We start from the raw sequence: 22483 nt of genomic DNA, 5'->3' as shown, positions 1-22483 counted from the left end.
GATTCCATGTAATAGTTAGAGCTAGTGAGTTGGCTAAATGATTAATACATATAATTCATCTAGCCCATTCTTAGAAATCTAGTAGGTAAAGTAGGGCTTAATATGAGGGACACAATAGGCCTCAAATAATAATCACATCATTAATACTAACAACACTAAAGTCATGTATCATATTTATATTTCTTTATTTTCATAATGCTACACCCAATTGCTACTTTATAATTTCAGAAACTAGTATATTTCCATCAAAGTTTTGCAAGTGTGAAGATGCAGAGAACCCAAGAGGAAGAAAAACAACTTCTGAGAAGCAAGGTGAGTGGTAGATCCACTTTTTAGATTACAATTTAAAGCAACTTCAAGGAAAAATTATTTTACCTATATGTGGGATTTTTCTAGACAAGTCTACAATAAGCTAAATTCCAACCTACATTTTCCAAAAAGAAACTTGCAACTTATAGATTAATTTATTTGCTTCAAAAAGTTACTTCCAAATATGCTTAGAGTTCAACTTTTTTTTTATTTTTCATTTTTTATGATTGATGTTTTAATCAACATGTCATAATAGTGATTGAGCATGAAAATTTCCATTTGAATATATATATATATATATTGAACCTAAAATATGTTTGAATAAATGAAGTTCGACCAATTCCTCTATTTTTTTTTTCTATAATACTAGTATTTTTTGTTCTCAATATTCAAATATACTTTTCAATTACTGAAACACATGCTTGTAGCTCACCAATCAATGAATCAAGCTCAACAACAAATGTTGCCACCAAATTATGATATCTGTTTCGAATTCATCAAGTTTGCATACACAACAATGCTGGTCTTCTTAGGATTTGGTATCACACCATCTTGCCTATCTAATTTTATATTTTTTTTTTTTGTTCTTATTTAAAAGAAAGACTTACAAAATGCTTTTGTTTTGTATGTCTATCTCAGGATTTGAGAAGATAAAGAAAATAAAAGATATGAAAAAGAAACATTCAAGGGCTGTTCAACTTGTAGATGAACTACTCCAGCATGTGTCAAGTTCTAAGTATAACCTTAAAGAACAACAACAACCAAGTAACTCTTCATCTTCAGATACTAACCAAAATGTGAAAGAAAGAAGTTCTTCAGTAAAATATGAAAATGAAAAAGATGAGGAGAACAAATTTTCACTTGCTGGAAGTTCCTCAAAAACTACTAATAAGAAAGACAAAGGTTATTTTCTCTTTTTCTCTCTCAACTATTTAAATGGATTTTTTTTTTCTCTATCCTCTAAATAGTACATCATTTTGGAGTTACTTCTTCACTTTGGAGTTTCCTCCACAATGACCCATTTTGTGATGAAAGAGCATTCCACATCCTCTATCATAGTCTTACCATGTTTTTTATGCCTTGAATTTTGTCATTATCATCACCAATCTACATGTTTTCATTCTTGTCACATGACAAGAGAGTTGTAGTCACTTTGTGTTCATTCAAGAATGTATAAGATTTGAAACTTATACAAAGCTAACCAAGCTTAAAACAAAACAAATAGGAAACTTAAAAAGTGGCTAAGGCATGACAGAGCATTGTCTTTAATATAGATCTACCCTCTTTTGAGATTAGTCTCGAATGCACTAGGGAATTAGTGTCTTACCTCCAGGATTCAAAAGTCAAAACCTTTTCTAAGGTGCACTATTTTTACAAGGTATGTAAAAATTGAGCAATAAAATGGTTGAGTTTTTAAAAAACCTTCAAAAGATGTATGAGATGAAGGGGTTGCAAACATGGATGTAGAAAGAGAAAGGTTGTAACATGATACAACATAAAATTACAAAGGATTTTTTATCGAAAAGAATCAATATTGATTAGTTATGTATCAATTTGGATTCCCTTATGTCATTAGGAAAACGCAATTTGAGATTCAAATCCAAGAGTCGTTCATGAATTCATAGTCAATAGTAATAGTTAATGGTTCCAATTTTTCTTGAAATTTAGCTTTTATGACTCATTTGGATTTTTAATTTCAATAGAAAAGAGAGAAGGGGTTTCTTTTTTTGTATCGTTTTAGCGGCATGGTCGAGTGGTAAGGTGGGGGACTGCAAATCCTTTTTCCCTAGTTCAAATCCGGGTGTCGCCTGATCAACAAAAGACTCGAAATCCCATATTATGTTCTACTGATATAATTCACCGATTTATTTCCCAACAGAAGGTCAGAAAAGAACTGTTGATACTTGCTTGATTCTAAGCATCTGGGGGTTCTCTAATCTAAAGGGCTATAAATCGTCTAAGATTCAAAGAAAAATTCTTTTTAGTATAGTAGTAGAAGGTAATTGGAAAGTCTTGATAACCCTTTCACTACTAATTTGTCTACTGGGGATGTAACACAATCTCTTATGGATACAAGAAGCTTGGTTGTTGTAGTAGTGAGGTTGCAACATGCGTAGATACAATAGGGATGGAAAAATGTTGAATGGAGCAAGGGTTGAATGCAACACTCGATTTGGGTATAGTAGTAGACTTGGACGTTGCAATGGTCAACATGAATGTAACATGGATGAAATAATGCCTTAGATGCTATTATAATGAACAGTAATAGAGAAGAGCAAAGGTAGGCAAAGAAATAGGTAGAGTCAAAGAGTAGTGAGAAAGTAGAGCCAAAGAGTAGTGAGATAGTAAAACTAGAGAGTTGTAAGAGGGCAAAGAAAAAGATCAGTAAAGCCTTCAATAAGAGACTTTGAGGGTGTTGGGAACCCTAGATCCCTCTGTTCGCATACCTTGGATTGTATAGGTGCATGTAGACTACCCTAAGCCTCTAGATCTTATGCAATACAAGCAAAAAAAAAAAACATATTTATACAAATCTAAGATCTAGAAAGAAGGCATTAAAAACACTTTACCTTTTATTCAGATGTTCCTAAATCAATTCCGCCTAATGAAGATGAAGAATGTAGAATTCAGAAGTCTCGTACACCCAAGATCTTTCACCCAATGACTCGAACCATGATCTTGGCACTCCAAAGCGTGAGCTTTGGAAAAGAAGAATCCTAGTCTCTCTTTCTCTCTGAAGGTAGAAGACAACCACCTCTCAAAAGTGATGGGAACCCTAACCCCTAAGGGCTTATTTATAGGGTTCTTCTATTGGGTTCTAAGTTACTTGAGCCCACCAAGGCTTGGGTCACTTAATCTAACCTAAGATGGGTTTTAATTGATTAACTAATATCATAGGGTCATCTAATTAATCAATCAGCTCACTCCAAAGAACTTGTTCACTATTTCCTGTGTAACATTATGCAATTACCAAAATGTTCTTATGCACAAGAGTGAACCCAAAGCCAATCCAAGCCTTACCAGGCCATCATGGTATATGAGCTCAAAACGGGGACCACTGAGACCCATAAGAGTATTGACTCCCTTAGAATCCAATTTTGAAGTTGATTTAAAATTCCATTAAAGAGAATCAACTGCACCACTAAGACCCATATGAGTATTGACTCCATTGGAATCCAATTTTGAAGTTAATTTAACATTCCACTAAAGTGAATCAATTGCACCATAGTGCCCTATGTAAATAAGAACAAGACGTTGCTCACGTTCATGACCTACTATCCACTACATGCAAACTCCTCATGAATTGGTGTTTGTAATCTAACAAGGTAGTACTATCACCTATCAAGATTACCTCTCTAATCATTGAGTTATATATACCACTTAGTATGTGATCAATTGACATGCTCTAGCTCTAAGGAGCATATGTCAAATTTCTACTAAAGAAAATGTTATGGCCATAGTCTTCTAGATCACATGTCTTTTGGATCACCCAAAGAGAACACATTATCTCAATCTATGAGATATCATGATACTTATATTCAGAATAATTGTTGCCACTAACCTCTATCAATAATAGCCCAATCTATAAGGATATATGACCATCTTAGGGCCTTACCCATTGGTCAAAGCCTCCTATTCATTTTGGTGTAGGTTCAATGTCCTTTCAAGGTTAAGAATCCATAGGGTATAATAACTCGGTGAATCATGACAATTGATAACCTTACGTCATGATTCTCTATAAGTTTAGCCCAGTGTGCATCAAATGCACTAGTACCCTCACCATAAGAAAACCATCTTAAGGGCCAAGATAAGTCATCCCTCCAATAAAGAGGTAGTGCGCTACAGTCTCAGATGGATTGTTTAAATCAATTAATTGACTATGGACAACTCATCACTTTGCAAGGAACCTATAACTTAGTGAAACATGACAACTGATAGTCTTACATCATGATTCACTATAGGTCTAGCTTGATGTGCATCAGATGCACTAGTGCATTCACCATGGGAAAACCATCCTGAAGGCTAAGATAAGTCATCCCTCTAATTAGGAGGTAGTGCATTACAGTCTCCAATGGATTGCTTAAATCCATGAACCGATTGTGAACAACTCATCACTTTGTAATGGACCCATAACTTGGATTTTCTATGCTTCTCCTAATACACCCAAGTCATGTACAATGCAAGTGATGTGGGCATGTATGCTCAAATAACCAATTAACGCAAATGGAATAATAAAGGGAAACCAAGAAACATAAATAAATAAATTTATAAATGAATCTCTATATATTACATCATGTCATGTTTTCTAGGGTTCAATCCCAATAGAAGAAAGGGGCATATTTATAAGTAAAGTTTAATGAAACACTCTTATAAAAACTTCATGATGAAAAAATAAAAATTAATTCAAATAATTAATTTCACGCATTCTAGCTTACTCATTCAAACATTTGTGATCCATTCTTTTCTATAATTAAGAAGACTTGCCTAAGACTCTAGAATTGAGAGTAACCAAGTTAAGGAAATAAAATAAAAAATATATTAATTTTCACTTTATAAAAATTCATTGGAATTGTGCAGTTATGTAGGAGGGCCTTACACGATGCATGCAAATGATGCACATTAAAGTTTCCTAGATTAGGCTACTTGAAATCCCATTCGAATGGTCTTTAAACACATGGGTGTGGGAGAATTAGGACACTAAAGAAAAATAAAAAGGATTAAATCCCTTTCAAATGTGCGATTGACAACTTTTGACTTTTGTACTCAAAACTCTCACACACAGATGCACACTCACACACATTCTTCCTATATTCCCCTATAAAGTGAATGAATGAAGAAGAAAATAACTAGAGAAAAACTAGAATCCAATGCATCAATACTATTGTCCATAGGCTATGAGTCAGCCTTAGGATAAATAAGTTTTAAGTTGTAGAAACTTGGTGAAAAAGAAATTTCTATGAACCAATGTTTCTTTATGTAATTGAAGAAACCTATAATCAACATTGGTTTCTTAATTAAGAATTGTACATAATGAGTTGGCACAAGTAAGCCATGCGTCCTACCTAGATATTCATGAGAGCTTTAGAGAACCTGCTTAAGTTCTTATAAAACTACTCTCATATAAGTGAATCCATCAAGTGTGTCCTAAAACTAAACATACCATCCATAAGGAATATGGTATTCATTAAGAGTAAATACTCATTCTCAACCATTATACGCTCCATCTATAATTTAGGGATGGACTCTCAAATATGTATATATAGTAAATACTAATTTTCAGTCATTATAGATGTGTTTTATCTGCACTTTAGGGATTGACTTTCATATAGTTGATAAAGCATCTCACAGTCAGTTGTCATTCCCATTAAATATCTTACTCTTAGCCTTAGCTATTGTAACTTGACTATCATAATACATAGACACAAATGGTATTGGTATTATCCATAAAAGGATATATGCTAAGAGGTTTCTAAGTCACTTGGCCATAGAACTTTCCTTCTCAAAGGTAATAAACTTAGTTTCCATAGTAAATCAAGTAATAGAAGTTTGATTGGAAAATTTCTAAGAAACTACATCTTTTTTAAGGGTAAAAACATATCCATTAGTGGATTTCATCTTATCTGAACCAAAAATCTGATTAAACTCACTAAATCTTTCAAGGACATTCGAAAATCCACTATAGCACTGATCAGTCAATAGTGCCTCTCAAGTACTTAAATGCTCTATGAATAGCTATCTAGTGATTTTGATTAGGTCTTTGGGTGTCTCAATTCAATGTTCCTACTGCATAGGCGATATTAGGTTAGGTACAATTCATTAAATAAATTAGGCTCCAAATGATCTAGGCATACTCAGTTTGGGTCATACTATATTCTCTATTTTTCTTCAATGAGTTGGGATCATAAAGAATTGATACTAGTTTACAATCAAAGTATTCAAACTTCCTTAAGATCTTCTCAACGTAGTGTTCTTGAGAAAGTTTAAGCCTAATAGGTGTTCTAATTATCTTGATTCCTAGAATTATCTCTACCTCTCCTAGGTTTTTCATGTCAAAGTTATATCATAAGAATTTCTTGGTCTTACAAACAACCTTTAAGCTAGTTCCAAAGATTCGCATGTCGTCAACATGTTAGTAGATGACAACACTTATGTTACCATCAAATTTAGTATAAATACATTTATTAGCGTCATTAATAGAAAATCCATTAGTTACCAACACATGATCAAATTTGTTGTGCAACTATTTAGGTCCATGTTTCAATCCGTATAGTTGATTCATGCCCAATTGGTGACTCAGCTGATCCATGTCCAGCTGGTGCTCCTTGGATGAGGGAGTAATCAACAAAATTTATACCTATAACACCATACACTAGGGTAGCAAATAAAAAGCTACTATAGTATAGTGGCTCTAGGATCGTTCACTGGGAATGATGAACAAGCAATCAATGATACCAATTCCAAGTGAATTGGTCTTGTTTCATTTCAAGGTTAGCTTAAGAAATAAAACACAAACTTTGATTGGTAAAGGTTTAGACTTAAACTAACTAACTAAACAGAAGTTTGGAATAATTTAGGAAGAAAAGCATTCCCTGGAGAGTTAGGTTCACTGGGGTGGTTCCTCATGCAAAAGACATAGCTCCGGTCAGATGGTTCATTTCCTCGCATTAGAGATTCAACATGTAGTCAATTCTCTAACCGGTGATGTACAGAGACTCCTTCAATTAGATTTCACTTTAATTCTCTCACTGATGCAACTTGCAATGGTTTCAGCCTCTCACCAAGCCCCAACCATTCAAGGTGATCTTTAACCTTGGACTTCCCTTCACAAACTCGCAAGAGATAACTAATGGAGGTCTCCTAGGAGTCCAAAAGCTAACCAAGTGTTGGTAATTCCAGAAAATCCTACCTTGAAGTCACCTCCCAGAGGCTCGCAAGGGGTAAACTAGTGCATTTCCATGGTTGGAAATCACTTGCCTTACCAAGTGTTGGCCTAGGTGACTCCAAGGTGTTTTAAGTTAACTAAAAACATTGAAATCACTAAAGGATTTCACTTCCTCTTCATTACTAGCTAAAGCCACAAAGCTTTGCATTCTTGCACTTGGAACCTTCCCCGGCAACCTTAGCTCCAAGGAATTAGAGGTTTAGTTACTCATTCTCTGGGGAAAACTCCTCAGAGAATTCATAACTTAGAAATAAAATGAAAATACAAAGTGAGAAGGTAAGGCAGTAGAAAGAAAAGAGACTTTACTTGCTTACCCAAACGTTTTCAAAAGGAACTCCTCTCTGAGAACAGGCTCCCGAGAGGTATATATATGAACATAATATAAAACTAATTATTACATAGATATTTAGTCTTTTTACTAACTTAAAAGCTAAGGAATCATGTAATTGGTGGTTTACAAGGAGTATTTTGGGATTTAGACAACAAAAATCTAATGGAAAATATCTCCCAATGTCGGTAGCAAACTTCGGGAGGCTTCAGGAATCATTTCGCAGGAGAAAAATGGTGTCTGCGAGATTTCGCAGACACCCAAGAGGGCTGCGAAATTATTTCGCAACACCGAGCTATCTTCACAGGGCTGCGAAGTTGGCTTCCACCTTGAGGTTCCAAGCTTCCTTCTCGCTGCATAAATCGTGCATCGTCAGAAGGAGAAACACCTTACTGTACAAAAATGCTGCGAAATCACTTCGCAACAAAAGGGTGATTTCGCAGCACTTTGCAAAATGCTTCCTTCAGCTCGGAGTGATTGGCTTGTAATGGCTGCAACTTCCTCGTTTCAACTCCGAATTGCACACCGTTTGAAGAATTGGATTGTTGACTTCTTGAGCTTTGAAATGGTATATAGCATGCATCATTTGGACTTCAGAAAGTGCTCCAAAAGTGGCTGCTACGACTGTCATCAAGAATATGCTTTATGGCAGATTCTCTTTGCTTTTACTCCTTGCAATCCGGATTCACTCTTGGCAAATGACTTCTAAGCTTTGCCCAAGATTCCTCATAGCTCTCCTCAGTCTTGACTTGCTTTGGTGATCAAAATACTAACAAAAACACCAAAACTTGCACAAAGTGATTAAAATTGCTTTAAAGGATCCTTAACATGCCAATTGAGTTAAAAGGCCTAAACTACTACTCAAAAGTGTTTAAAAGGATTAATTAAAGGCTATCAAACAGCACTTTTTGAGTAGTAATCAATAGTAATTTAACCAACATACAAATTTCCTTAGTTTGGCCCATATAAATTTTCTTTTATAATTCCCTATTCAAAAATGTAGTCTTAACATCCATCTAGTATATCTCCAAGTTATGAGTGGAAGCTAGAGTGATCAACATTCTAATTGAGGACATTTTAGTCACAATGGCAAAAGTGTCAAGGTAATTTACACCATTTCTTTCTATAAACCATTTGTCAACTAATTATGCCTTATACTTCTTTATGGACACATTTGGCTTTAACTTCCTTTCAAAGATCCATTTACAACCTATAGTCTTTACACTAGGAGGTAAATCCACTGTTTCCCATGTATGGTTATACATGATCAATTGATTAGTTTTCCCTCATAAGCTCAAGTATTCTCCTAAACTTACCAATATTGTGTTCATTATGTCCTTTAAGGTCTTATTTTTCCCTCACTAGTACTTCATTAGATTTAGGGGAATAAGGATTAGTAGTCTCATAAATGATCCCATGATCTTCAAAGAAAAAGTTGAAGGGGTTGGATTCATACACTTATCCCTATAAGTTACAAGTCTTTTTATTTTCTTATTAGTTGATTTTCTACTTCATTTTTGTATTTGATGAAAGCATATCTTGCTTAATCTTTGTTTCTCAACAAATATACCCTTGTATACCTTGAGTAGTTAACTACAAAAGTTGTGTAGAATTTTTTACCATCTCTTATCATTGTACTTTTTATATCTCTTAACTTACTATGAATTAAACTTAGTAGTTATGATTCTCTTTCTATAGATTTGGAAGATTTCTTTGTGGTTTTAGATTCGATGCATGATTGACATTTTCCATAGTTTTTTAAGGACAATTTAGGAATTATACCTAGATCAACCATTTTCTTTATATAAGAAAAGTTTAAATGCCGTAGTCTACCATGCTAAATATCAGAGGAATCAACTAAGTAAGCAGAAGAAAATGCATTGTTACTATTAATAATTTAAGAAAAATTTAACATAAAGAGATCTTGATTGCAATGGCTATTTCCCAATGAGTACATTATTCTTAGCTAAAATGATTTTATCATAATCAAACAAGATCTTTACTCTTACTTTTTCTATTAGAGATACTAACATTAACTTCCAATGAATATCTAGCATGTGAAGGACATCACTTAGAGTAAGCATTTTGTCTGAGGTCAACTTGAGAACTTTCTCTTTGTCAATTACTAAGGACATTCTAGAATCGTCTATGAACACTTTTTCCTCTTATTTCTTTACACTAGTATATGAAGTGAATGCACTTCTCTTGCCACAAATGTGCCTAGTAGCCTTAGAGTCTAAGAGCTAGTATTTCACATAAGTGACCATGCTCACCTTATAGCAAACTACAACAATGATCCCTTTTATCTCTATTAGGTTTGCTATTAGAATGGACTTCTCAGATCTCTTCCTATGACAACATTGAGTTACTTGATGTCTAGGCTTACCATAGATAAAGTAGTTACTTTTTCTTTATAGTTAGATTTTGAACTTTGTTTAGTGTATTAGGCTTGGTCTTAGAGTATTGCTTTTTAGACCTTTTTTTTCTTTTTCTTTTTTAGCCTAAGTTTTTCTTCTACCACATTAGCATTAGAAGACAATTCTTTGTCTTTCTTGCATTGTCCTTATTTTTGTTCTACTCTTTAATCTAAATATAGATTATATCTTCTAAGGACATTTGTTTTCTTTGTGCTTTATGTTATTTTTATAATCTTTCCAAGATTCTAGAAGAGTTTCAATTAAATACCCAACCACAAATGGTTCATATACATTTATGTTCTCATTAGCTAAGTCATTGATTTAGCAAGTGGTAGTTCTGGATTTGAGATGATAAATCTTTATGCTTAGGTTGCCTATTTCTAGGTTCTTGCTTCTTCTAGGATATATTTTTATTCATGAGATCCCAAATGTCCTTTTCTAGTTTATATGGACAATAAATGCCAAATAACTCATTCAAGAGTGTGCTAAGTATGGCATTTCTAACTTGTTTGTTTCTAGTTTCCTAGGTAGGCAAATTCTCAAAGTTGCCTTTAGATTTTGGGTTAGTCAAAACATATCCCAAGTTTAGAATATCAATTGCAGAGAAGACCATTTCTTATTGTCTCTTGAAGAATGCTCAATTAAAAGAATCAATCTTGCAAGTGTTTGGATGTGTGTGAACTAGGGAAGTATTTGATAAATATTGTACTTTAAGATTGTTGGTTCAAGAATTCTTAGACTTAAAACTTATATAATGCTAACTGAGCCTAAAATAGAATAAACATGAAACTTTAAAGGATGGGATTAGAGCACTTATCATATTTGAGTGGCTGAGACAAGATAGAGCATTTTTCTTACAGTAGATCCACTCTCCTTTGAGATCAGTCATTATATAGTAAGGAACTGACGTCTTACTTCCAAGATTCATGAACCAAAACTTTGTGTAAGGTGCACTATTTATATAAGGTAAGTACAACTCAAGCATATAATGGTTAAGTTTTTAAAGAACCTCCTAAAGATGTATGAGAAGAAGGGACTACAAACTCGAATGTAATAAGAAGAAGGTTGCAACATGATATTGCTAGGAATATCTGGATTTCTCCATTGTAAAATACATGCAAGTTATCCTAGGCTTCTCTAAATCTATTGTGGTGGAAATATTTGACTATAAAAACCATATTAGAATAAGGATCTAGATATATAGTACTCATACATGGATCTGGATGTTCCTAGATCAATTCTTAGTAGTGAAGAACATGTCTCAAGATCTCTTACACCTAAGATCTTTCGTCTGATGACTCAAACCACAATCTTAGCATTCCAAAGTGTAGGCTTTGGAAGGAAGGAAGTTACGACTCTCTCTTTCTTTTTCTCTCTTTGGAGGTGGAAGACGACTCACCAAAAGTGATGGAAACCATAACCCCTAAGGGGGTATTTATAGGGTTCCCTCTACTAGGTTTGAGTGACTTGAGCTCAACAAGGCTTAGGCTACTTAATGTAGCCTAAGACAAGTCTTAATTGATTAATTAACTACATACTACCATCTAATTAATAAATTAGCCCAATTCAAAGACCTTATTCACTATTCCCTATGCAAACTTGCATAATTACCAAAACACCCTTATGCACAATAGTGAACCTAAAACCAATCCAACCTTCATAAACCATGCCACCATGGTATATGAGCTCAAAGTGATGACCATTGGGACCCATAGGAGCAGTAGCTCCTTCAGAATTCAATTCTAAAGTTGATTCAACATTCCACTAAAGAGAATCAATTGCACTTCAATACCTTATGTAAATAACAATGAGACGAAGCTCGAAGTTTGTGACCATATTACTTCCATCCTTTCTTCATTCATTACCTTGTGGATGACTTCCTTTTAAATTTGAAAGAAATGAGGTTTAGTAGGGGAATTTATTTTCATCATTTCATTTGCATGCCAACCTTAATTAAACAGCTAAATGGTTATAGGTTTCAAATCACAACCATTGTGATTTACATTGGTGTAATAGAAAATTTAACAAAAATAAAAATTAGAGATTATCGTTTTAGGTTGGCCTACATAAATTTGTTGGAAATATTCTTGATCATCTTATAACTCTTGTTATATCTATGCACCATACAAGATTTGTTCGATATGAGTTATCCGTATCCCTAAGAGGGATGAGACCACCAACTTAGGCTACTTTGAAATACTATCCATAATTAATCAAATTCTTGTTTGGTAGATATTCCTTTCCAAAAATAATATTACATAACCTAAGTAGATGTTTTCTTTTGAAATTATATTTCTTGTAGTATTAGGAACGATATTAGAAATATTTGTATAAATAATCATGACATTGAAATGTGATTGTAAATATTATATTGGGTAAGTAGAAATATGAGAAAATGTGGGAGCTATACAATTAGCAAAATAGAGCTTTCTTGGAAAATAGAAATACAAAATTATTTATTTCTTTATTTTTATATTATTATTATTATTATTCATAACATAATCTTGGAAAAAATTTAAGGGTACTTTTAATAAAATTAAATATTTGATTTATTCTAAATAGGAACAAGTTATTAAATAATCATAAATTACAAGTTCTAAAATTTTCTTAATAATTAACTTAAGCTTTACATGATATTAAAATAATTCTCTTACCTCAAAACATAATAAATAAATAAAAATCAATATCCATAAATGAAATCACAATGAGGCAATGATACAAATGAATCTCATATTCATATATGAAAATATTAGAACACATGATATACAAAAAAATGCCTCTAGGGAACCTTTTTTATGTTCGTTGTGAAACTAGGATTCGAGTCCAGCGTATTCCCAAATTACTTTAGTCAATTCTTTAAGCCATTTATTCATTGCAAAATACTTTTCATAAGCAAAAGATAGATTTGTGCTATGTCCATGAGAAGCCATTGTTAGGATAATGGTCATTCTACTATTTGATTCCCTATCAAAAGATTAACACTCCAACCAATTCCTATGACGTAGTTGATATTGATCACAATCCATGAACGTATCCTATTGTAATGTCATGGTTGTACGTACTACAAAAGATAGAACATATTAAGTTATGACCCAAAACTTGTTAGATTACTTTTAGTGGGCCATCTAGAAAAATAATTAGCTCAAGAAAGTTAAAAGACTATATACCTTGTTAACTAACAATCTATTCTCCTCTCCAATCTTTTGCTTATTCATATATGATCACTTATTAAAAAGAAACAAAAGTCTCTTTGATAAAATGCATCCCTTATAGATAGATATAATAGAAAACAATTTCACAAATCATTTTCTTTGAATGAAACCATTGAGCTTATATTCTAAGTGATCATACATTCTCAACCAAGAGTATATTTTCTACGTTGATTTCTTACTTGAATCTATGAACGCACAAGCTTGATACACTATTCACTCAATTGTAATTTTACTGTAGATCTTAGGATCACAAAGCATGAGTAGTAAAAGAAAGTGTACAATGTTGGAACCTTGGATCCATTAATCTTCTCAAAATAAGAGCTAGCACTTACTATCGTTAACCTCCTCAAAATTAAGAGCTAGCACTTACTATATAACTAACTAGTCAAGCTTTTTATGACGATCATTTAGTGAAGCAATCTAGGTAGTGATTCTTATATAGCCAATACAACATGTGCCAAAGCATGAGTTGTGAGCTCAACCACTCCTATGATTAAGTCAAATAACACTATATAATATAGCAACTATACATTGTAATCAATCAAAAGAGATTGCTCATTTTTAATTTAGAATGAACTAATAACAGTAAACTCTTGTACTCACCTAATGCTATGCACCATGGTCATCAATAATCCAAATCCTAGGCACGCTAATGTACTACTCATATATTAAAATAAATACAATTCATCCAAGATACACAATTAAATTCAAAATAAATATTTTATTAGAAAAGGAGCTTTCAAATAATTCAATTAATCACAACACATATATCATCTTTTTTTTTTTTTACCATGGGTTTTGATCTCTAATTACAATAAAGAATAATAAACAACCCACATGAAAAATATGATATATATGTAGTTCGGTAATCATACCATTTTCTTTTCAATCACATAATGATAATGATAATAATAATAATAATAATAATAATAATAATAATAATAATAATGATGATGATGATGATGATGATGATAACGACGACAACAACAATGATGATGATGAAAATTTCAAACAAAAAACTTATATATTGTCATGTAGATGGAAGCTTTAATGTTAACATATTTTTAACATCTTTCAACCAACCATGTTTGCATCTTCAAATAAGAGAGAATTATTACCATATTATAAAGAGTATTACTAAGGACAAAAAAAAAAAAAAAAACCCTACTATTGAGTCCTGAAATTTCTCATTTTTCCTCATTCCTTGTCTCCGCACCCTAAAATGTGAGTTCTTCTTCACCAAGTGTTATCCATTCTCCCCATGTCCGTATTTATTTTGTTTATGCTTTACATACCTAGATTGATCATATATCTTGTTCTTTCTTATGATCTAGAATATTTAGTCATATTCCTAATAACTTTCCTTAATTCTAAAAGGAAAATTAATTTTCATAAGGAATTACCAATACATGAAATATTTGATACAATACTCTTTTACCAAAAATGACAAATTTCAAGAACAATGGACTCCATCTTGAACAAAAATTCTTGTCATAGTTCTTTTTTTTTTTTTTCTATATTATATTCTCTTTTGCTCTTCTAGATATCTATATTAGAGCTTTGACTTGTCATAGTAGAAACTTAAATATTAGCATATTAGAGCAATGATGGCTCTTCTAGATATCTCTATTGGAGCTCTAACTTGTCATAGTAGAAACTTAAATATTAGCATATTAGTGCAAGGATACAAAGATGAAACAATCAAAATGATAAAAAGATACATGAAGTTTTAACATGGTTCAACTAATCATAATTCATAGATAAAAAATAATCATTCTACTATATAACAGAGAATATAATAGAAGATAAAAAAAATAAGTATAACTACTAAGTCTTAAAATATTTCGTGTTTCTCACTCTTTCTACATATAACTTGAACCAAAAGTCCTCCCTCCACCACGTGTTACTCTTTTTTATATCTATAGATATTCTATATGAACTCTGTATATATGTTCACCCTCATCTTATCACTTTTTCCTTCTCATGAACTAAAATAGTTATAAAGATATTCCTAATAACTTTGTTTATTCTAGAACAGGCTAATTTCCCTAAGGAGTTACTAATACATGAAATATCTTATATAATATTCTTTTGTCAAAAGAAATGTATACTAAATAGGTATCTGAGGCATATATAGTATAGTAAAATTTAACTAAAAACTATCTTACCGAACTCACAACTACTCTCCACTCTCACTCTTACCCATCTAGATTTAAACAAATAAATATGTAGAGATTTTAAACTCAAATTCATACAATTCCCTCTCACTTTTCTACCTTTGCTACAATCAAACAAGTATATAGTAATTTTAAACACAAACAAGTGTTACAATACTGTTTCTGCCACCAATTCCATCTCTATTAGAAAATCTTATCTCGAGTTCTCTTCTCGACGAACTTCTTTAAGTAAAAGGAGTTTAACGAGATAAGAATTTAGTGAAAGGAGTCTGAGATAACATCGATGAAGTTCAAAAGTTCAGGAACACAATTGCATCTCATATGCAACACTAGGTTGAGCCTCCCAAACTTTTAATTTGATCTTTTATCCTGAATTGGATATGTGCTTTTGGCAGAAAAAAAGAACACACCAATATTAATTGCAGCAAAGAATGGTGTGAAGGAAATGGTGGAGAAAATCCTTGAAGTTAATCCAGTTTCCATTAACGACAAGAACGAAGAAAAAAAGAATGTAGTATTGTTAGCAGTGGAGAATAGACAACCTGAGGTGTATGAGCTCTTATTTAAGAGAAAGTTTCGGAAAGATAGTGTGTTCCGAGCAGTTGACAACGACGGGAACAGCGCATTGCATCTGGCTGCAATGTTAAGAAATTATCAACCTTGGCATATCCCTGGAGCTGCATTGCAAATGCAATGGGAAATGAAGTGGTATAAGGTATGAGATTTGTGTAGTAAGTGTGTAGTATTAGAAACTTTTTTCATTCTGACCAGAATCTCAAATTTAATCTAGTATGTCAAGAATTCCATGCCACCGCATTTCTTCACTCGTTACAATGACAAGAAACGCACTCCAAAGGAGATCTTCACGGAAGCCCATTCTGAACTTCTGAAGAAAGGAGGCAAATGGCTGAACAGCACTTCCAGTTCCTGCTCCGTTGTTGCAACCCTCATTGCAACCGTTGCTTTCGCCACATCTGCCACTGTGCCAGGCAGCTTCAATGAAAATAATGGGAAGCCAAATCTTGCACACCAATCAGCTTTTAATCTCTTTGCAGTTTCATCACTAATTGCTCTCTGCTTTTCAGTGACTTCCCTGGTCATGTTTCTGGCGATTCTCACCTCTAGGCACCAAGAGGATGATTTTCATGAGGAATTGCCTCGGAAGCTTTTATTTGGTTTAACTGCTCTATTCATATCAATTGCAGCTATGTTGGTCTCTTTTTGTGCAGGACACTTCTTTGTCCTCAAAGATGAACTCAAATATGCTGCCCTTCCCGTATATGCAGTTACCTGCCTTCCAATATCATTTTTTGCTATTGCCCAGTTTTCCTTATACTTTGATCTTGCGTGGGCTACTTTTAGGAAGGTACCACAACGAAGTTATAAGATGGCTTTCTAGGATTTGATGGTTAAATAAATATGTTTGTATGTGCTTTGTGAGTAGCTGGGATTATGGTTTTGATGTGTTTTTGCTTGTTTTGTTTCTTCTACGTTTCTGAACACTCATGTCGAGGAAGAAAATTGATGGAATGATCATTAATTGTCCTTACGATATGTCTCTCAATTTCTTTGTGAATGATATAAGTTTTAGAGATTTATGATATACTGTAAATGTTTGAAAGATTATATATTATGACTAGCTTAAAAATGAAAATGCAATTCTTTGTTACTATGATTTTCAAGTGAAGTGATGTCCTTTTCAAATTTAATAATAAGAGATAATTATCTTGTCTGAAAATGAAGGAGAAAATGTTAGGGGCCGTTTGTACATGTTTTCTAAATCTTGTTTTAAAAAAATTGTTTTTAAGTTCAAGAACAAAAAATCGTTTCTAAATGTTTTATAAAAATGAAGGTGTTTGAAAATTGTTTTTATAAAACAAAAAACAAAAAACTTGTTTATAAATTATTTTTAAAAAATAATTTTATGTATCAAATATAGTTTGATTTAAAATTTATTTGTTTAATGAATTTTTTTTTTATAAAAAAAAAAAGAAATTTAGAAAAGCAATTTTAAGCATTGGTATTAGATGGTGAAAAGAGAAAAAAATGATATCATATTCACTTTTATTTTTATTTTTTAATGGTTTTTTATTTTTCTATGTTTTCCTTCTATTTTTAAAAACTAGTAAAAACAACTTCTACATATTCTTTAAAAATTGTTTTCTATTTCACTTTGTTTTTAATAACTGTTCTCGAAGAACAATAACCAAACATTTTTATGAATTTTTAAAAATAGAAAACTGTTTTTAAATCACATAGCTAAACAGGATCTTAACTTCTTTAAAGTTAAAGACCACTTATATTGTAAAACAATTTTATTTTTTTTTTGTCCTTTTCTTTCCTTTTTTTTTTTAACAAATAGAATTGTTCCTGATTTTTTTATAAACCCTCAATTTTCAAAAATTAAAAGTTCTAATTTAATTTTCACCTTGTTAAGAGGGTTCATGTGAAACCAATGATCAATTAAAATAGAGAAACTTCAATTCCCTTAAATTTAAATCCTATATATTGTTGTAACCAAAAATATTTTATTGTAGTTTTTTTATCACAATCTTGCTAATAATGTTGTCAAAAGTATGGAGCTTATCTCTTCCAAGAATTAGTCTACTTTGAATAAGAATTGGTCTTTGCCAACCCTAAAAATCCTATAACATATTCAGTGACAACTTCAATAACTCTGATCACCAAAGACATGCCTCTCCAACAAATTCAACCACGAGCTTATCTCAACCCTTAAGAACGTGTCAGTTGCTAGCCTACTTGAATAACTGTGGTTGCCATAAGACAACTCCATCAAAGTAATTCTTGTTATTGTTGAATGCGTGATAATTTGTTTTCTCAATTTAAGACTTTGAAGACTACTTTTAAAGATTCACGCTGAGTTGTTACTATGAGGGGTAAATGAACTTTAAGCTCTTCATGACAACCGTATTGACATGGGAACTTGTCCCTAGACTATCCATTACAAATGTTATTAACTCAAAATTTGTCTATTGTACTAAATACAAACAATATTCATCTATTGATTATTTCAAGGCTTGACTGGTCACAAGAGCTTTAAACCTTCAACCTAGTGGTTAATGAAAACACTTGCAGAAACACGAAGATGAAAAATGGAAAAAAATCTTTAAACCTTCAACCTAGTGGTTAATGAAAAAACTTGTAGAAACACGAAGATGAAAAATGGAAGAAAATCTATATTAAACCAAATTTTACATATAGTATTTATTTAGTGTATCAGTTACATGAGAATAACTACTTATCTAGCTAACCCTAACAACTTAACCTGCTAACTTGAATAATGTTGTTAACTACCCTAGCTGACTCTAACAATATTTGGTACAACCTTCAAGTAGGTACCCTAATAGTAAAGGAGTTAGAGAGTCAAGTGAGTTCTTGATCTTGAACTCTATCATCCCCTCGCAAGCTCATGGGTTGAGGAATAACCGAAAAACTAGTTCTGAAAGTGGTGAACTATGAGCTTAGAAGGTGTTTTGTGAAGATATCGGCAGCCTATTCTGTTGATGGTGTATATTGAATAGAGATAGCTCGTTGGAGAACTTTGTCTCAGATAAAATGGAGATCAATTTGATGTGTCTACTCCTTGCATGAAACACTAGATTTGCAGCTAGCTGAGTAGCACTTTGGTTGTCACACCATATCAATGGTGGAGATAGGATAGAAATACATAATTCTTGGAAGACAAATTGAATGCAAGTAATCTCAGCAACAGTTGCAACTAGGGCACAGTATTCAGACTCCGAGCTTCTGCGAGATATAGTACGTTGTTTGGTAGATGACCAGGAGACTAGATTGGACCCTAGAAAGATATAGTAGCCTATTGTGCTGCATCTGTCGTCTGGGCATGATGCCCAGTCTACATCTGTGTAAACTTGAATATCAAGAGAAGTTGAGGGCTGAAATATAAGGCCAAGTGAGGGAGTCCCTTTAAGATACCGTAATATTCATTTAAGATCCATCCAATGTACAATGATGGGGTGAGCCATATACAGACAAGCTTTATTTACGGCATATGAGATGTTTTGTTTGATGATTGTTACATATTGAAGGGGCCCCACAATACTGCGACATAGAAAAGTCTTTGAGAATATATCACTTGCAAACTGAGACAAGTTGGTGCCAGCAGTTCCATGTGTGGAAATGGATTTTAAGTCTTGCATGGTTGATCTTGTGAGTACATCTTGGATGTATTTTTGTTGATTTAGGTGCACAGCACCATTAACATAGGAAACCTCAATACCTAAAAAATGATTTATGCAACCTAGGTCATGAAGAGAAGATATTGTAGGAAGGCCAACACCTGAGAAGGGTCATTTCTTATGACCAGTATATCATCTACATAGACTATTAGGAATATGGTGATGTTTGAAGAATGAAAAAAAAAAAGTTATTTGCTTGGGAACAAGAAACAAAGCATGAGAGGCTTGTTTTAGGCCATAAAGGGCTTTGTTTAAGTATCACACAGGAGTAGGTGTTTGGGATCTTCAAAACTAGGAGGCTATTGCATGAAAACCAGTTTACTAAGATCACCGTTGAGGAAGGCATTTTAGATATCCATTTGGCGAATTATCCACCCAATAGATAATGCAAATGTAAGAACAATATGAATAGTAGCGCCTTGACTACTGAACTGAATGTATCAAAGTAATCCAAACCTTGTGTCTGATGAAACCCTTTTGTTTAACTTGAATATCTTGTATTTAGTAGATAAAATAGTGGAACCAATGTGATGTATAGGAAGTTTCTTACCATTTTCAATGGAGACTTGATCAGGTCCGTGATAAGGATGCACATCTAATAGATGAGTAGCATTGTTGGTCAGATGATGAGTTGCCCCTGTATCAAGAAACCAAGAATCTGATGATGTTGGAGAGGTTACCATGGCTTGAGCTTGGCTACTATTGTGGTTAGGAAATGTGTTATTGTTGGGATTTGTATGTGATAGACTCCCTTGAAAATTGATATCAAATCAATGATAACATGAAGGAGCAATGTGTTCATATTTGCCACATAATTGGCATTGTGGTCTGTTGCCTTGATGTTGCTTAAAGCCTTGATTTCGGTTGCCTAAGGAAGGACTACCTTGAGGTTGTGCTGAGTTTGGTCTAACATTTTGATAATTGCTGCAGTTGCAATAGATCCTTCTCTTATTGCCTCTTGTTTGTTGCATTGGGAGACAACAACATGAGCAAATATGGAATATTCTTCTAGTATTCTATTTTTAAATTTCAAACGTTGTTCATGTGTGAGAAGTGGGTTCTACCTATCCCAAGCCTCAGACCTTCCTTTGTGACCCTTAAACCATGTCATTATGTTATTCTCTTGTGTGGGTAAGTGGTTCACCTTTGGTTTTTTTTAGGACTGTACCTTAGGTACTACCTTAATAGCCCTTAGGTACCACCTTAATCTACCTTAGGTACTACCTTAAGGGACCTTAGATATTATCTTAATTAAAGTTGGGTTCTACCTATCCCAAACCTCGGACCTTCAATCCCGGACATTGTTTGTTATATTTTAAAATTTGTAGTTTATCATTACTAATACTTTGTATTTTAAAATATGATATTATTTTAAATTGCACATGTTTTTTTTTAGAATTTCCCTTAATTTCTCTAAAACATATTATTAAGTAAATAAATTTTAAATCAAATTATTAATTTTTAAAAATAATTTGAAACTCAAAAATCAATTTAAGGTACTTTTTTATTTGAATAACATAGAAAATCATGGAATTCAACAAAATAATATTAAAAAATCATAAATTAAAATTCATTTTGAACGACTTCACTAGTTTCTTGTTTATATATAATTATATTTCTGTAAAAAAAATTATTTGGCAAATAAACTTTAAATCAAGCAAGACTTTGTGCATTGGATTCTTTAACGGATCTAGTAATTTTTAAAAATAAGTTAAACTCAAATAGTGATCAAATTAATCTAAGAAATCTATGAACGAAAATTAATAACTTTATTGTTCATTTTCTATATAAAATCACATATATTTTTTTAAAAATTTTGTTTACTAAAAAAATAAGCTTCAAATTAAATAAAATTTAATGCATTAGATTTATTAACAAGTCTAAGTAATTTTAAAAAATAATTTAAAAATCAAATTGTAAACCAATTAATACCATAAATTTTTGGATAAAAATTGATATATTCTATTATTTATTTATGAACATAGTTATATTTTTATAATTTCTTTCACTAGAAAAATAAACTTCAAATCAAACAATATTTTGTGTTGAATTTATTTATTTTAAAATTTATTTTAAATAATACTATTAATCATTCTTATTTTTATAATATTACTATTAATTTTTAATTAAAAATGAATTGTTATTTTACAAATATGTCAATATCCATATTTCTATAATAAAGAGCAAAATAGTATAATAAATTCATTTTAAATAATATTATTAATAATTATTATTTTTAAAACATTGTTATTAATTTGTAATAAAAAAAAAACAATTATACTTTTACAAAGATGTCAATATCCATATTTCCATAATAAAGGGCAAAATGTAAAACTTTCATAAATAAATAAAAAAAAATTGTGATTGTAATATAATATTACCATTCCTATTTTACTAAAGACTATTTATTGTTTAATTACAAAACTAATTTTATTTTCAATAAGAATTTTATTAAATTTAATTAATATTATGTACTAAATTTTTATTAAAATTTAATTAATATTATATAAATTTAAGTTACAATTTTTTACAAAATCAAAATAAAAATTAATAATTTTAAAAAACAATGCATCCAAATAAGTTTTTTTATCTTTAAATTAAAAAATAAATAAATAAATAGCTTACCAAATACCCCTATTTTTATGAAATACTAAAAAAATTATTTCAATATATATAAAATAAATAAATAAATAAATAGTACAAACGGACAATTTTGAACCCATGCTACCATCCACTGAAATGGAAGCAAAGAGGGACAAAGTTTGCCATACGAATCCCTCTCTACCTAACAAGAATCAGGAATGGATTGAGCTTTGTATGGAATCATTGACAGCATCTAATAAAATCTAAATCATTGTATAGTGATACAAAAGTATG

General features: G+C 31.9%; 1 protein-coding gene across 2 annotated transcripts in view; it reads left to right on the top strand.

Annotated features, from left to right (window-relative positions):
* The window catches only part of LOC104880284 (uncharacterized), a 31542-nt gene extending 14613 nt beyond the window's left edge, over window positions 1-16929 (top strand). The window contains exons 5-9 of one of the 2 annotated variants that reach the window (XM_010656562.3): window positions 229-312; window positions 738-848; window positions 949-1212; window positions 15782-16101; window positions 16177-16929. In XM_010656562.3, the coding sequence (XP_010654864.1) occupies window positions 229-312; window positions 738-848; window positions 949-1212; window positions 15782-16101; window positions 16177-16785 (1388 nt within the window). In that variant the 3' untranslated portion in view covers window positions 16786-16929. The remainder of the gene's footprint in view (window positions 1-228; window positions 313-737; window positions 849-948; window positions 1213-15781; window positions 16102-16176) is intronic. The other variant, XM_059739653.1, reaches the window with a different exon arrangement.
* Window positions 16930-22483: the final 5554 nt, after the last annotated feature.

The sequence above is a fragment of the Vitis vinifera genome, chromosome 9 (genome assembly GCF_030704535.1).
Source record: "Vitis vinifera cultivar Pinot Noir 40024 chromosome 9, ASM3070453v1".
Taxonomy (NCBI): Eukaryota; Viridiplantae; Streptophyta; class Magnoliopsida; order Vitales; family Vitaceae; genus Vitis; species Vitis vinifera.
The sequence above is the reverse complement of the archived record's forward strand: the minus strand, read 5'-3'. Positions and strand labels throughout refer to the sequence as shown.